Here is a 16,664-nt window from a genome sequence, read left to right as displayed (position 1 = left end):
CTGCTTCTTTCCCACTCCCCCTGCTGTGTTCCTTCTCTCGATGTGTCTCTCTGTGTCAAATAAATAAAATCCTTAAAAAAAAAAAGAAGAAAAATAATAAAGGCAGATATCAATGAGATAAAGAAAAAAGGTAATAAAAACACAAGCTGTCTCTTCGAAAAGATTAGTTAAGACTGAACAGTAAAAGATTAAAATAAAATACAAAATAAAACAAATAGCTACAGACAGATTTTCTAAAAACTTAAATCTAGACGAAATGGGCCTTCCTAGAAAAGTAGAAAATACCAAAATTGGTATAAGAAATAACAGTCTTGAACAGATAAATACAGGTTTAAAATAGGTTCACTTGGTAAAGATTTTCTTTTCTTTTTTTTTAAAGATTTATTTTTTGCGGGGGGCATGAGCGGGCAGAGGGGCAGAGGGAAAGGGAGAGATATCCTCAAGTAAAGCCTCGATGAGTGTGGAGCCCCTCGTGCGGCTCGATCCCTGGACCCTGAGATCACCACCTAAACCAAAATCAAGAGCTGGATGCTTAACTGACTGGGCCTCCCAGGCACTCCGAAGATTTCCCCTTCTAAAACAACCTAGCTTAGATAATTTTTCAGGTAAGTTCAATCAAACTTCCAGTAACAACTCCTGTCTTATACAAATTACTCTAGAAAAAAAGAAAAGTGAGAGATACCTAGCTCATTTATAAGGCTTATACACTCTATATTCTGCAGCCACATGGGAATAAAACAGGAATCATCTAATTTCACTTGTAAATGTAGATGCAAAAGTTCCAAGTATTGTATTGCCTAACCAAATCCAACAGTGTTTTAAAAAATAAAAACTCATGTTTTCAAGTACAGTTTATCTCAGGAAGATTCAACATCTGAAAATCTAACCAGGAATTTACCCTATGAACAGATTAAAGGAGAAAAAGAACCCAGAGCAAGAAATTGCACCATCATCGATAAAGAAAAGGAAGGTTACAAAATTCAACATCTATTTATGAAAAAAGCACATAATAAACTAGAAGGTTAACTCTTTTAACCTGATAAACTTATATGCTGAAAACCTCCAGCAAACATTAAAGTAATAGAGAAACTGTTGATGCATGATCTTTAAGAGCCAACAAAGCAAAAATGCCCATTATTGCCTCCACTGGTTAACACAGTTTATACCAACTTATCACTCCAGCTGTTTAATATAGTATTAGAGATCCAAGACTGTAAGAAAAAGAAAAGCAGAAGTCTAAAAGTTGTAAAACTCATTATTTGCAAATGATATGATCATTACTTAGAAAAATCAATAGAAACAACAAACTGTTAGAACTAAAAAAAGACTTCGAGTTGTCACACAGATTAACCCACAAAAATACTGCCACTTCTCTGCATAAAACAATAAGCAACTAAAAAAAAATCAAAATAACTAACTTAAATATCTAAGAATTGTTTCAAAATCTTTTCATTTAAGTACTAAAAAAATATACAGAAAGTACACAAATAATAAGTTTATAGCTGGTAGAATTTTCACAAATTGTACACACTTGTTACCAGCACCCTGAAAGCCCTCCTCCTGCCCTTTCCACTGACCAAGGTCAAATTCTATTCTGACATCTAACGTCAGATTAGTTCTGCTTTCAAACTTTTTTTTTTTTTTTTTTTTGAGAGAGAGAGATGGACAGTGGGGTTGGGAAGGGGCTGACAGAGAGGGAGAATCTTAAGCAAACTCCATACCCAGCTCAGAGCTCAAGTCAGGGCTTGGATCTCACAACCCTGAGATCACGACCTGAGCTGAAATCAAGAGTTGACGCTTAACTGACTGAGCCACTCGGCAGCCCTGCATTTGAACTTTTATATTAACTTTACATTAACTGTTTTTGAACTTTATATAAATAAACTCATAGAGTATGTATACGTAAAGAAAACCAAGGGGCACCTGGGTGGCTCAATGGGTTAAAGCCTCTGCCTTAGGCTCTGGTCATGATCCCAGGGTCCTGGGATTGAGCAACGAATCGGGCTCTCTGCTCGGCAGGGAGCTTGCTTCCTCCTCTCTCTCTCTCTGCCTGCCTCTCTGCCTACCTCTGATCTCTATCTGTCAAATAAATAAATAAAATCTTAAAAAAAAAAAAGGAAACAAAAAGGGAATGAGTATGATATATATTTGTACGACACTCCCCCTTTTTCCTTCTGAAAAGGAAACTATTTTCATTACCATAAAGTGTTACTTTAAGAGAATAGCTCTGAAAAAGGCCTATTAGCTACAATTATAAAAAACTTCAGAGTCTGAACTTCCACTCTTCATCTATCATTTTTAAACTGGAAATGTAATTTCTACCAATATCCACATTTCAGAATTTCACAAGAAAAAAATTTTTTTGAAATCTTGTATTATTCATTCAATATGATTTTTACTTTCCTCCATGAATTAACTCCAAAGTTATCACAAGAATAATGGAAGAACAGAAATAGATTTAATAAAGTAAGTTGCAAGGACCTCAAGATACCAACCCCTTAGACAGGAGCTGCCTTGGCTATAGATGGAGGGGTAGGATCTTGAAATTACGAAAGGACAAAAGCATGTATTCTAAAGAGTTTAAATAATTATTTGCCTATAAAGAATCAAATGAAGTGACACCTAAAGGTTACCTTATGATTTAATATTCTGTCAATATCACAGCTATTTCCCAGGCCTAGAATTTTTGAGACAGTGACTAGAAAAGGAAATCATATTCATGATAGATTACTGTGCTTCCAACGTGAGGATATGTGTTGCTAAGCTGCTCTGTTCTGGAGACTGTAGTGCGCTGGGTATGCTTCACCGTCACCTGCAGTGGTTTGTTGGCTGGTTGTCCAGTTGGATGGTGTAAATACACATAGCTACTTCCTCCCCCCCAATGCAGATCTACCAGTCAGCAGCTCTGGAGGTGAGGGTCGAAGTTGAAAACCACCAAAACAGGGTGCCTCGGTGGCTGAGTTGGTTAAGCAACAGCGTTTGGCTCAGGTCATGATTCTGGAGTCCCACCATGGAGTCCTGCATCGGGCTCCCTGCTAGGCAGGAAGTCTGCTTCTCCCTCTGACCCTCCCCCTTCTCATGCTCTCTCTCATTCTTTCTCTCTCAAATAAATCAATCTTTAAAAGAAAAAAAAAGAAAGAAAACCAGTAATATAGTAAAAAAAAAAAACAGCTGTTTAAACTAAAAATCCCATTTCACATTATCACACACCTGTGAGCCAAATTTTATTTTAGGCCACAGAACAGATGCACATCCAGAAAATTACTGGTCACAGTCTAAGTCAGGGGATAAAGCAGAATTCACTTAATACTGAACTAGGGGGCACCTGGGTGGCTGAGTCAGTTAAGCCTCCGACTCCTGATTTTCACTCAGGTCATGATCTCAAGTGTCCAGGACTGAGCCCTGCATCTGGCTCTCTGCTCAGCGGGGAGTCTGCTTGTCTCCCTCTCCCTTTGCCTGTCCTCTGGCTTATGCTTGCTCTCTCCCTAATAAATTTATCTTAAAAAAAAAAAAAAAGATTTATTTGAGACAGAGAGAGAAAATGCACGAGCAGGGGGAGAGTAGGTAGAGGCAGAAGCTGACTCCTTGCTGAGCAGGAAGCCTGACTCCAGGCTCAATCCCAGGACCTTTGGATCATGACCTGAGCGGAAGTCAGACACTTAAGGCAGACACTTAACTGACTGAGCCGCCCGGGGGGCCCCTAAACAAATTAATCTTTAAAAAAAAAAAGAAAAGAAAGAAAGAAAGAAAAATACTGAACTAGGAGTTATAAGACCTGCTTCTGACTTCACTTTTGTTACTGTGCAACACTAGCCAAGTTAGATTTCTATTTTATTCATTTGTAAAAATGGAAAAATAAAACTTATTCTATGTTCCTCATAGTTATGATACCCATTAATGAAAAAGTAATAAAGCCATCTAAAATATAAGCAAGGTGCTAAATTTAGTCAGAATCCATTGATTCCTAGCCATTATCGCCAACTACATTGACAGATTAAATATGCTGACTGTCTGAATTTGAAAGTGAGACCTTCCTTTATTCAAGTAAATAGCTAACTAGAATTCTGTCAGGTGTGAAGACTAAAGCAGTTCTGCATCTATTATGAAAAACTTGCCCTGCAACTCTCACAATTCCCTCCAAGCTAAGCTCTAACCACATCAAGAAGCAATGGAAGTCAAGTACTCAATTTCTGGGGGCCTAGTCTGTTTTCCTGCTAAGAAAGCCTACTAGGACATACAAACCTCGGCCACGGTACTACGAACACGATCCACCACCTGTTCGAAATCCACCAGGCTGAAGAGCGCCTGCTGTTTGAGCCGATGGAGCTCCGCAGCGAAAGTGTCCTCTTGGTTCTTCAAAATGGATCCTACAAGGCAGGCAGGCACCATCAAAGGAAGGCAGAGAACAGCAGGATGGGTTAGGACTTCTGGTCCCCCTGGTGCATCTCCTTCCGGTTTCTCACGTAAGTGAGTCCTGGTTGTGCTGCAATCTCAGTGCAGAAACCTTATCATCCACTCCCTTGGAGGGGCCATGTGCTATTAAAAAGGGCCTTTGAAGACAGGGCCCACTGGGCAAGGAGGTTCTTACCTTTCCTCGTCAGGTTTACATTTTGATTCTCAAACATCTGGACAGATTCTCCAACAAACAGGATTTTTTCAGCAACCCTCACTGGAATGTAGGATGGCAAAATCTCCACTCGTAAGGAAAACTGTTTTAGGGACGGAGCCAGCATGTTCTCTTCCTCTATCAGGCGCTACACAAGGAAAAATCCACATTAGACATGATGTATGAAGTAAGAATTGGAAGGCAAGAAAACATCAACTCTCCCAACCCATGATTTCTCTTTTTTTCTAGAGGTATGGACTTGAATTTTTTTAAAAAATTATTATATAGAGAGAGGGTGTGCTCAAGTTGCGGAGGGGCAGAGGTGACAGAGAATCTCAAGCAGACTCCGTGCTGAGCACAGAGCTGCACACGGGGCTTGATCTCAGACCTGAGCCAAATCAGGAGTTGGATGCTAACCAACATAGCCACCCAAGCGCCCTGAAGCAGGGACTTACTTTTTTTTTTTTTTTTAACGATTTCATTTATTTGATAGAGACACAGTGAGAGAGGGAACACAAACAGGGGGAGTGGGAGAGAGAGAAGCAGGCTTCCCACTGAGCAAGGAGCCCCATGTGGGGGCTCGATTCCAGGACCCTGAGATCATGACCTGAGCTGAAGGCAGATGCTTAGCGACTGAGCCACCCTGGCGCCCCCAGAAGCAGGGATTTAAATCTGAAGTTGCACAATGCCTGAACTACCAGTGTCAGAGAGATGAACATACTTCCATTTTCAGACAGCTGGATAGCACAGTAGAAATAACGGTCTTGTTGGATTTTGGGGGTTTTTTTTTGTTTTTCAACATTAGGATTTTAGTCCTCATTCTGCCTTTACTATGTAAGAATTTGTGTAGCAGATTGGGAACTCAGTTTCCTTACCTGTAGAATGGAATCATTAGTCTTTATTTTTCCAGGTCTATAGGTCTATGACATCATTATCTCGCCATTTATGTGGGCTCCGCCCAGCCCTTCACTAGTACTTAGCCAGAGTCATTAAGCCAAGTGGTTCTCAAAATGTGGCTCCCAGGGGCGCCTGTGTGGCTCAGTGGATTAAGCCACTGCCTTCGGCTCAGGTCATGATCTCAGTGTCCTGGGACTGAGCCCCGCATTGGGCTCTCTGCTAAGCAGGGAGCCTGCTTCCCTCTCTCTCTCTGCCTGCCTCTCTACCTACTTGTGATCTCTCTTTCTCTGTCAAATAAAGTAAATAAAATCTTAAAAAAAAAAAAAAAAGTGGCTCCCAAACCAGCAGCATGAGCCTCACTTGGAAGCTTGTTAGAAATGAAAATTTTCAGGGCGCCTGGGTGGCTCAGTGGGTTGAAGCCTCTGCCTTCGGCTCAGGTCATGATCCCAGAGTCCTGGGATCAAGCCTCACGTTGGGCTCTCTGCTTGGTGGGAGCCTGCTTCCCTTCCTCTCTCTCTGCCTGCTTGTGATCTCTGTCTGTCAAATGAATAGATAAAATCTTTTTTTTTTTAAAAGATTTTATTTATTTATTTGACAGGCAGAGATCACAAGTAGGCAGAGAGAGAGGAGGAAGCAGGCCCCCCGCTGAGCAGAGAGCCCGATGTGGGGCTCGATCCCAGGACCCTGGAATCATGACCCGAGCCGAAGGCAGCGGCCCTAACCCACTGAGCCACCCAGGCGCCCTGAATAGATAAAATCTTAAAAAAAAAGAGAGAGAAAAAGAAATGAAAATTTTCAAGCCCCTCCCCAGATCCAGGACAATCTGAGAGATGAGGCCCAGCCATCCCTGTGTTTTAACAAGCTCTTCAGCTGATTCTGACACATGTGGAAGTTTGAGAACCACTGAATCGGCCCAAGAAGCCCCAGATGCCCACCACCCAATCACTCAGTGCCCCCCCACTTCCTCCGACTTGTTTTGGGTTTGACCCTTATCCTCCAGCTCCAACCAGGAACTTTGGGCTCCACAATCCTGCCTTTGAGCTCTGCTGTTCACCCTTCCTGTTCTGCACTTTAATGCAGGTTGTGCTCAGGCATTTTCCTATCCCTCTCCTAACTCTTCTTAAACTATCCTTTTTCCACCACTGAATTGATCATTGCAACAGGTGTTTTTGTTTTTGTTTTTGTTTTTAAATATTTCATCTACTTGATAGAGACAGTGAGAGAGGGAACACAAGGTGGGGGGATGGGGGTGGAGAGGGAAAGTAGGCTTCCTGATGAGCAGGGAACCCAATGTGGGGCTTGATCCCAGGACACTGGGATCATGACCTGAGCCAAAAGCAGATGCTTAATGACTGAGCCACACAGGCGCCCCATAACAGGTGTTTTAAATCTTTTTACATCACAGGACTCTCTGCCATATATAAAAGCTATGGACCTTCCAGACAAATATACAAACATACATTAAGCAGAACCTCCCGAAGCACCTCTGGGCCCCAGGTTAAAAACTGCTAGATGCTGATGACTCCTTAAACTTATCTTTAAGCTAGACTGCTCTGTTCTCATGAGCTACAAGCTCAGCCCACTGGACGTTTCCTGCAAGTACCTCAAACTCAACATGTCCAAAAGTAAATCTTTCTTTCTTTCTTTCTTTCTTCTTCTTTTTTTTTTTTTTTAAGTAGGCTCCAAACCCAGCATGAAGCACAATGTGAGGTTTGAACTCATGACCCTGAGATCAAGACCCCAGCTGACAGCAAGAAACAGAGGCTTAAGGGATGAGCCACTCAGGTGCCCCTCAACATAATAAAATCCATTAGATGGACCCAAAATTAGATCCATCTCTTTTCTCTCAATTCCTGCCATACACATTCCGTATCATCTCACCCACCTAGCTGCTGAAGGCAGAAACTGGGTAACATTCTTGATCCTTCCCTCTGCACTGCTATCCAATTACTAAGGCCTACCTATTCCATGTCCTGAATCTCCCTCAGGCCACTTTATTCTTCTGCATGTTTACTGTTACCACCCTTGGTTTAGGCCACCATTATTTTTCACCTAAGTGTCCCCAACATTCTCTTAACTGGATCTACCTGTTGCTAGCCTTGATTTTTTAAAAAACAATTTCCCCACACACTATCCAGAGTCATCTATCATAAAGTCTGATTGTGTTAACCTCTTCCCTAAAATTCTTCACTGGCTCTCAGTTCTTTTGAGGTTCAAGGCCAAATTCCTTCCCATAGTTTACAAGGGCTTTCATGATCTTATTTCAATAGTTTCATTGACTGTGACTTCCCCAACCCCCTCCACTGTCCTTGCACTTTGTATTTCTGCCTTTACTTGACCATTTCAATTGAATTACTACTGGTTCCTCAAGTAAACCATCTTTCATGGTCTCTGTACTTTGTACACATCCATCCCCTGCCTGGAATATTTCTGGACCTCTCCTCCCAAACTCTTTGCAATTGCAATTTAGATGTACATTCGACTGCAAAGCTTCTCTAGCTACCCTAAGACCAAGTTCTGAGAACACCCATAACTGCGCTTTCCAGAGCACTTAGTGCACTGTAATGTCACTGTTGACTTTTCTATGATTTCCACTAAACAGTAAGCTCTTTAAGGATAGGGTCTGCTACATTTTATTCATTTACTTCAGTTCAACACCCAATAACTCTCCTAGAACAGTGCTTGGCATATATGTAACAGGCATTTAAGAATATGTTGTAGTAGGACAAATAAATAAATAAACATATCAATGGATGAATAAAGACAATACAGAGCTTTGGGGACTCTAATTGAAATTCCAAGCTGCATGTAAAAGTTATAGGGTAGGGGCTCCTCGGTGGCTCAATCGTTAAGCATCTGCCTTTGGATTAGGTCATGGTCTTGGGTCCTGGGATCAGGCCCCATGTTGGGCTCCCTGCTCAGCCGGAAGCCTGCTTCTCCCTCTCCCTCTGCCTCTCCCCCTGCTTGTGCTCTGTCAAATAAATAAAATCTTAAAAAAAAAAAAAATTATAGGGTAGCTACATGGCTACCTTAAGAGACAAGACTTATTAACCTCAGAAATGCACATACTGGGTAAAGGGGAAACAAAGGAATCTCACAAATACATTTTCTATTTTGCAGTCTCACATTAAGTTAGGTGTTAAGAATGCAACTAAGATAAAACCAAGTTCAAGTGTTTATATCTGCAGAATTTGTGAAAGGTGCTTCAACTACTATGAGCTGGGAACAGCAGGGGGACGGAGGATTGGGGGGGTTGGAAATCACTGAAAGGTCGACTAGCTCTAGACTTTGCTGACTACTGGGAGGAGTATATTAGGCTTTCTGCTATGCTCTCACCAAGTCCTGGAGTTCTCGCAACTGTTTTCCTGTCAGTCCCCCAATGCCCAGATCCTCCTCATCCTCTTCTGGCTGGGCACTGACATTACCAGAAGAGGGCCCTTGTTTGATAAAGAACTCTTCGTGCTGGTCCAGGAGGAGTCCATGTAGCATCCAGGCTGAGAGCTGCTTATACATGACCCCATGACACACGGCCAGGATTCTGAGTAGAGAGAAAAGCAGGAGCCTTAGAAGTCCTCTTACAAGCATTAAACCCCACATCGGCACAGAGGCCATGCTCTAAACTGCGACAGGATAAACAGAGGCCCGAGGGTCTGAGGACTCAGAAGGAAAATAACCAATTAAAGCTAAAAATAATCGTGCTATTTTAATTTAAATGTTTGTGGATGAACTAGTGATTAAATTTCCCAAACTTGTAGGCTATATACTGAAGTCTAAATGTTCAGTAAACGTTTTACTAGTTTTTTAGAAGAGACACATTTTCTTTCCACCTTTTGTGTAAAGTGAGTTTCAAAACTGAGGATTCTTATTAAAATTAAATGCGCTTACAGGAGTCTTTTTGGCTGACACAATATTAAATTTGTTTTTGTTGGAATCACACAGAGAGAATAGATTCACTCTGTGAGAAGCAGGTATACCTGAAGAAGGATAATCCAACAAAACGCAGAAAGGTTGTTGAAGAAGGTGATATTCTCATGGTTTCAAAGGACCACTTCCCAGATAACATGAATTACAAAGGAAAATGTGCCTTTAAAATGGAAAGATCTGACAGAAAACACTAAACCAAGTGATCAAGCTTTTACAACACCAAAAATGGAACACACTTACTTTCTGTGCCTTCTGATGTGATGCAACAAGAAATAATGTGGCCTATCGTATGTAGTGTTCTTGCCAAGTATCAGGAAATAATCAGAAAAATCCGGATCGTGTCACAGTTTATAAGACAACCAGTCAAAACTTTTAAAATGTCAATTGTCACCAAAGATTAAAAAGGCAAGGACAGGCACTATTCCAAATTAAAGAGGACTAAAATGAGGTAACTGCCAAATGCCACGTGAGAACACGTACTGCGCATCTGGGAGTACAAAGAACCATGGGAAAGGACTTGTGGTGGACAGATGGAGACATTCAGATTTATCCTGGATAATACACTGTTAATGTTAACTTTTTTGGGTGTAATATGGTATCAAGGTTATCTTAAGAGAACTGAGATTAGATAAGCCTTTTTTCTAAAGAGATACAAAGCTGAAATATTTGATAGTTAGGCCTTTCAAATGATTCCGTAAAAAAATGTGTTGTGTATGTGTTTGTATATTTATAAATACTTACATGCATATATTTCATACTCCACATAGAGGGGAAAAAGAAAAATGGGGTCAAATGTTAACAATTAGTGAAGCTAAAGGATATACAGGTGTTTATTATACTGTTCTTTCAACTTTTTGTAGACATGGAAATTTTCAAAATAATTTGGGAAAAAAGAAACTATGAGCTTGAGTCTGCTATTTATAGTAAGCTAACTGGATGGAATCCCTCTTTAAAAAAATCAAATGGGAGGCCATTTACATTGTGCACATTTGAGTATTTGGTCTATAAAATTTGGTCTCTACAAATATATAACAAACATGCACTTATCACGTGATCTATGCAAGATTTTATATTCCATGCATAAAACTATATATATTTACATAGAAAGAAATATACAGCAGAAGTTAAATTGTTTATCTCAAAGATCAGAAAATATTTCTTCTCTTTGCATGTATCTTCTATAATCAAAACGCAGCTCTTTTATTAGGAAAAAAAAAAGCCCTGTGATAGAGAATTAAACAGAATTAAGCATGTTCTGGAACATTTCCTTTGGTGGATTCTAACAATAATATAGTATTTTTAATTTTATTTTATAGACTATCAAGTGAATACACCTCTATTTTGCTTCCTTCCGGCTACTGGTAATTTTCTAATTTCCTGATAGAACGGACACTGTTACAACGAATGTTTCTACATATGGTTATTTTCTTCTTTCGAATAACTGTAAGGATAAAATTCTTAAGAGTGGCATTATGGGACTATAGAGTATAAACATTTTTAAGGCCCTTGATATGAAATACCAGCTACTCAAAATACACATGATTAGATATAGCTTCTTTATCCTGCACATGTAATGGAAATTCTCAAGGATAATGATAAGGATAAAAAGCATTGCTTCAAGGTTATCTAGGCAATTAGATCCTAGCTTTGATACTCAACACTTCATAACACTCTTTATGCAGTTTCCGAGCCATCATACATGGAGGCTTTTCTATCCTGCTCTACACAGAAAATCTCATGGATCTTTTCTATCCTGGTCATAACTTTCCCCAGGGGAAAACCTGAGATGACCTGAAAATGAAACAAGTACAAAGTCAAGTCACTTGATCACCGGCCCCCGCCCCCAATTCCCAGTTAAGCCATGACTTACTTTTCTAGCGCACTGCGAACAGGAGGCAAACCTCCACAGCTGTGTTTGTATACCGTTTCCAGGATCTGACAACCATGAATCTGTGCAAAATACAGACTTGTCAAACTTAATTCCATTTTAATAGTTCATGTAGCACAAACTCATATTCTATATTCAATCCAGATGGTACAATCCAGCAGATAATGGAGCTAAAGATCTATGTATAGTTCTGATTCTGACTCCAATGTATTTGGCGGGGGCGGTTTCCCCTACAACACCAAGCAAATCTTGAACAGCAGCTGAGTGTCCTACAGGTCAACTCGATTCTGACACTATCTACCCAGAATATTATTAGATTCTACAAGTTAGGGGGCCAGTCCCACAAGGCTGTCCTCTGCTTCTGACATCAGTCTCAAGCCCAGGACTGACCGGCTGATAAATCACAAGTTCCCACGAGCCTCTCCCTGGGTTCCATTAATTTGCTAGCGCAGCTCATAGAACTCAGAAAACCCGTTTACTCACTAGATTACCTGTTTATTAAAAACATACTAGGGCGCCTGGGTGGCTCAGTGGTTTAAGCCGCTGCCTTCGGCTCAGGTCATGATCTCAGGGTCCTGGGATCGAGTCCCGCATCGGGCTCTCTGCTCAGCAGGGAGCCTGCTTCCCTCTCTCTCTGCCTGCCTCTCCATCTACTTGTGATTTCTCTCTGTCAAATAAATAAATAAAATCTTAAAAAAAAAAAAAAAAAAAAAAAACATACTAAAGACAAAATCAAGAGTCAGCTGAAGAGATGCACAGTGTGAGGTCCCAAACAAAGGAGTTTCTGTCCCTGTGGAGTGTGGGCCCAGCAGTGAAGCACAAAGTGTTCTGATTCATCAACCCACAAGTTCTCTGAAAGCAAACCTTCCGGGTTTTTACGAAGGCTTCATTACATAGGCACAGGTGATTAAATCACTAGCTACTGGCAACTGAACTCAATCTCTTGCCCCTCTCTCCTCCCCAGAGGTCAGGGGCACGCAGCCTCAATCCTCCAATCAAATGGTTGGTTCTCCTGGCAACCAGCCCACCCTTAGATACGCTTTCCAAAAGTCACCCTATGAACATAGACTCAAGTGTGGTTGATAGGGGTTTGTTACTACTATCAAGACACCTTTGTCATTCTTGTCATTTAGGAAATTCCAAGCGTTTTAGAAGCCCTGTGTCGGAAAGGGGATGGAGACCTAACCTACATTTCTTATTATAGATCATAATATCACAATAGTTGTTCTCAAAAGTATGGACCCTCAACCCTCCCTACTTCTCTCCACCTATCCGTATCCCAGCAGCAGCAGCAGCCCAGCAGCAGCCGCAGCAGCACCTGAGAGTTTGTAAGAAATGCAAATTGTTGGGCCCAACTCCAGCCTTATGAATCAGCTGGGGTAGAGCCCAGCCATTTGGTTCTAACATTCTGTTCCAAGTGATTCTAATGTACAATGAAGTTTGAGAACTATTTGCACTAGAGAAACCAGAATCATTTAGAGTTGAAATTCCAAGCTAAGAGGTAAAGAAAGCTCTTTATTTCAGATGAAGGCCTAATTCAGACTATTTATAAAAACAAAATTTTCCAAAAATCTGTTTTCTCCTTCTATGTCCTTTTGGCTTTTTTTTTTTTTTTTAAAGATTTATTTATTTATTTGACAGACAGAGAGATCACAAGTAGGCAGAGAGGCAGGCAGAGAGAGAGAAAAAGAGGGAAGCAGGCTCCCTGCTGAGCAGAGACCTGGATTCGGGGTTTGATCCCAGGATCCTGAGATCATGACCTGAGCCGAAGGCAGAGGCTTAACCCACTAAGCCACCCCTTTTTGGCTTTCTTTTTAAAACTGCTTTATTGAGGTTTAATTTATATACCATAAAATTCATCCGTTTTAAGTATACTATTCAACGGTGCTTACTAAATTTACAGTGTTGTGCAATCGTTGCTATAATCTAGTTTTATAATATTTCCATCACTCTAAAAGGATCCCTTATGTGTGCTGGCTATCATCCCTGTTCTCCCCCCAATCCATGTTCTTAAGACCTAATTTTTTTTAACTCTCTAGAGCCAGAGCACACTGGCTTCTCTACCACTACCCGGACAAGCAGGAAGATTTGCCCATCTGCAATCGCTCTACTCAGTTTCTATCTTCTTCCTGTGGCCAGTGGAAACTGAAAGTCAACTGAGATGTGCAGCTAAGCACAGAAACATTACCATAGCTCTACTTATCTAGAAGTTCCCCTCTATCTTGGGAGGAGAGTTTAGTAGAGTGGTTAAGACCATAATCTTTTGCGCCAGACATATCCGGCGCATCTCCTACCATCTCCTACCATCTGTGTGACACTAAGCACATTCCCTAACCTACTTGACCCCGTAGAGGACTGAAAGGGATCAAGTATGTGAAGCACTTAGCAGTGTCTGGTATACAGTAAGTACATAATAAAAGCTGAGTGTTATCTGATGAGGGTAATCAGCTTTGAAGGCCAAACAGCACCTCCCCTACTGGCTTTGGGGGCTCAGAATGAGCTCAGCACAGCAGAAATATCTATATTCACACAGCACAAAAAATGAAGAAGCAAGCTGGCAAATTAACCGGTTAATTAGTTATATTTATCAAGGTAAACACTCCTAATAATCTAAGGCACAAATATAATAGCTTAAAAACATAAATGAGCTAAACATATTTAATCTATCTGTACTTTTTCATTCAGTTACGGACTAGCAGATTCTTCTACTGTGAAATCTCAAAGTATTTTTTCCTTAGTTATTACCTCTGCCCAGAAAAGGCATTCTCCTGTTATTGGGGACCCTCACTTTTCAATGCACATGATAAGAACTTGTGATAAGAACAGGCATATTTAATAAAATAAGCATCTGGGTTTCAACCAATGACCTAATTCTCAGAAAACTTCCAGCACCCTAATCATAAATCTATTATTCTTTCTAAAGATGAACTTTCCACTTCCCAAGATCCATATCCAACAATTATTCTTAAAGATTGTATTTATTTGAGAGAGAAAGCATGAGCCAGAGGGAGGGGCAGAGGGAGAACAGACTCCCAACTGGATGGGGAGCACGACATGGGGCTCATCCCAGGACCCTGAGATGACGACATGAGCTGAAGGCAGATGCCTGACCTACTGAGCCACCCAGGCATCCCCATATCCAAAACGTCTAAATCCTTAATGTAAAACCACTCTCACCTCCCAATACCATCCATATAATTTTGCTTTTACCCACCAGTATTCTGGGGTACATCTATTAACATCAGCCCCATCTTCAGATCAGGAGGTGCTTAAGGGCAGTGTCATAACTTCTTTTTTGTATTTCTGACATTTAGCATGATATCCAAGCAAATACTATTAAAATAATGAATAAATAAATGAAAACTACTAAAAACTAGGGTCCTCAAGAAAGAATGTAAGGCAAAATTTATTATGAATACATCCCTGGTGCTTACCACAGCAAAGGAAAAAAGTAAAGTTCTCACCTTTTGACTTTTAATTTGTTCTACCACGACCATTACAGAGGGAAAAAGGAGCTGGAACTGCAAATGACAGAAAAATTAGGAGGGCACATAATCAAATATAAGGGGGGAAAAATGACTCAGGAAATGCTTTTGATTCTAAATAGTCCCACTTAACACAAAGACGGCAATACGGCAATACCACAGAACAGCCAAGATCCAGTATCCTAAGGCAATTCGATATGGGTTTGGCTGCAGAGGGAGAATGACAGAAGCAGTTTCTATTTCTAAGGCTAGCATAACTGTTAATATTGAAGTCAACACAGAGTATTAATATCAGACACTAGATTTTTACTAAAATCTGGAGCTTTCTAAACAGTTCTGATCTCAGAAAGTACACAAAATATAAAATGCCGGGCTCTGAATCCAGAAGGAAAAATGTTCTCAAAAAATAATGTCTTGAGTTCTTCTTTTTAAAAATAGGTTTAATTATAATTTTTAAAATTTTTTTAGAGAGAGGGGGTGGGCAGACGGGGAGAGAGAGAGAGAGAGAGAGAATTATAAGCAGGCCGCATGCCCAGCATAGAGCCTGACACGGGGCTTGATCTCACCACTCTAAGATCATGACCTGAGCCAAAATCAAGAGTCAGATGCTTAAATGATTGACCCACCCAGGTGCCCCTCTTTTTTTTTTTTTTTTTAATTCTTCACTTAAAAAAAAAAAAGATTTTATTTATTTATTTGACAGAGAGAGAGAGAGACATCGAGAGAGCCCGATGCGGGACTCGATGCTAGGACCCTGGGATCATGACCTGAGCCGAAGGCAGAGGCTTTAACCCACTGAGCCACCCAGGCGTCCTACCACCAAACTGTCTTAAAATTTAAAGGGACTTCTTTATTTATTTTTTTTAAAGATTTTATTTATTTGACAGACAGAGATCACAAGTAGGCAGAGAGGCAGGCAGAGAGAGAGAGAGAGGGGGAAGCAGGCTCCCTGCTTAGCAGAGAGCCCGATGTGGGGCTCGATCCCAGGACCCTGGAATCATGACCCGAGCTGAAGGCAGAGGCTTTAACCTGCTGAGCCACCCAGGTGCCCCTTCTTCACTTATTTTAAAGATTTTTAAAGTAATCTCTCCACCGAACATGGGGCTCAAACTCACAACCCTGGTATCAACAGTCACATGCTCCACCAACTGAGCCAGCCAGCCACCCCTTAAGTTAGATTATTCTAACAGTTATCAACAGATCCTAAGGTATTTTATTATTTGGGCAGCATACCTGATCCAAGGAGTAATTGACATGTGATATGGAAAGATGGGGGTCAGCCAGGAACTGCAACAAAAACCACTGTGATTAGGGCTCCATATAAAACATCTCAATCTATTTGATCTTTGAAAACTAGGTAGGAATCTGAGAATGGGCTCCGTGTTAGTTTTAGGTTATGGAGAATTGATAGTTCGTAGAGTATTAATTCTGATTTTTCAGGTGACCAAAAAAAACAAAGACAGGGTTCTGATAAACTCACTCAAGAACCTTTGCCATGATCTGCATGCCACTTTGACTGTGGCTTGGGCAATCACAAATTATACTGTACGCTGCAGCCATGCAGAAAATAGCTCTCTCTTAACTACCTGACCACATTAAAGGGTATTTCAAATTCAAGAACATGCCCTAAGCAACTGTCCCAGAGACGCCTTTCCCATATCTACTCTCTCACCTCTTGTTCCAAATCAAGCAGTGCTTGGCGATAAGGCTGCAAAACGGAATCCAGCCCCGTGCAGAAGGCCCTTAGGTAGATTCCATGTAACCCACCTTGGCCCTGCTGAGATGGATGGTGATCCTGAAATCAAACACAGAGAACTCAGCCTCATGTCTTATACTCTAAAACCTGAGGAAAACATTATCTTTT

General features: G+C 40.9%; 1 protein-coding gene across 4 annotated transcripts in view; it reads right to left on the bottom strand.

Moving 5' to 3' along the window:
- Positions 1–16,664, bottom strand: part of TUBGCP4 (tubulin gamma complex component 4) — a 37,835-nt gene that overhangs the window by 13,317 nt on the left and 7,854 nt on the right. For 2 of the 4 annotated variants that reach the window (XM_059372669.1, XM_059372667.1), the window contains 7 exons: positions 16,473–16,595; positions 16,034–16,087; positions 14,780–14,836; positions 11,298–11,377; positions 8,840–9,041; positions 4,589–4,754; positions 4,243–4,367 (listed from right to left, as the gene is read on the bottom strand). In XM_059372669.1, the coding sequence (XP_059228652.1) occupies positions 4,243–4,367; positions 4,589–4,754; positions 8,840–9,041; positions 11,298–11,377; positions 14,780–14,836; positions 16,034–16,087; positions 16,473–16,595 (807 nt within the window). The remainder of the gene's footprint in view (positions 1–4,242; positions 4,368–4,588; positions 4,755–8,839; positions 9,042–11,297; positions 11,378–14,779; positions 14,837–16,033; positions 16,088–16,472; positions 16,596–16,664) is intronic. The other 2 variants (XM_059372668.1, XM_059372670.1) reach the window with 2 other exon arrangements.

The sequence above is a fragment of the Mustela nigripes genome, chromosome 13, assembly GCF_022355385.1.
Source record: "Mustela nigripes isolate SB6536 chromosome 13, MUSNIG.SB6536, whole genome shotgun sequence".
NCBI lineage: Eukaryota > Metazoa > Chordata > Mammalia > Carnivora > Mustelidae > Mustela > Mustela nigripes.
This window is presented reverse-complemented; position numbering and strand designations above follow the sequence as displayed.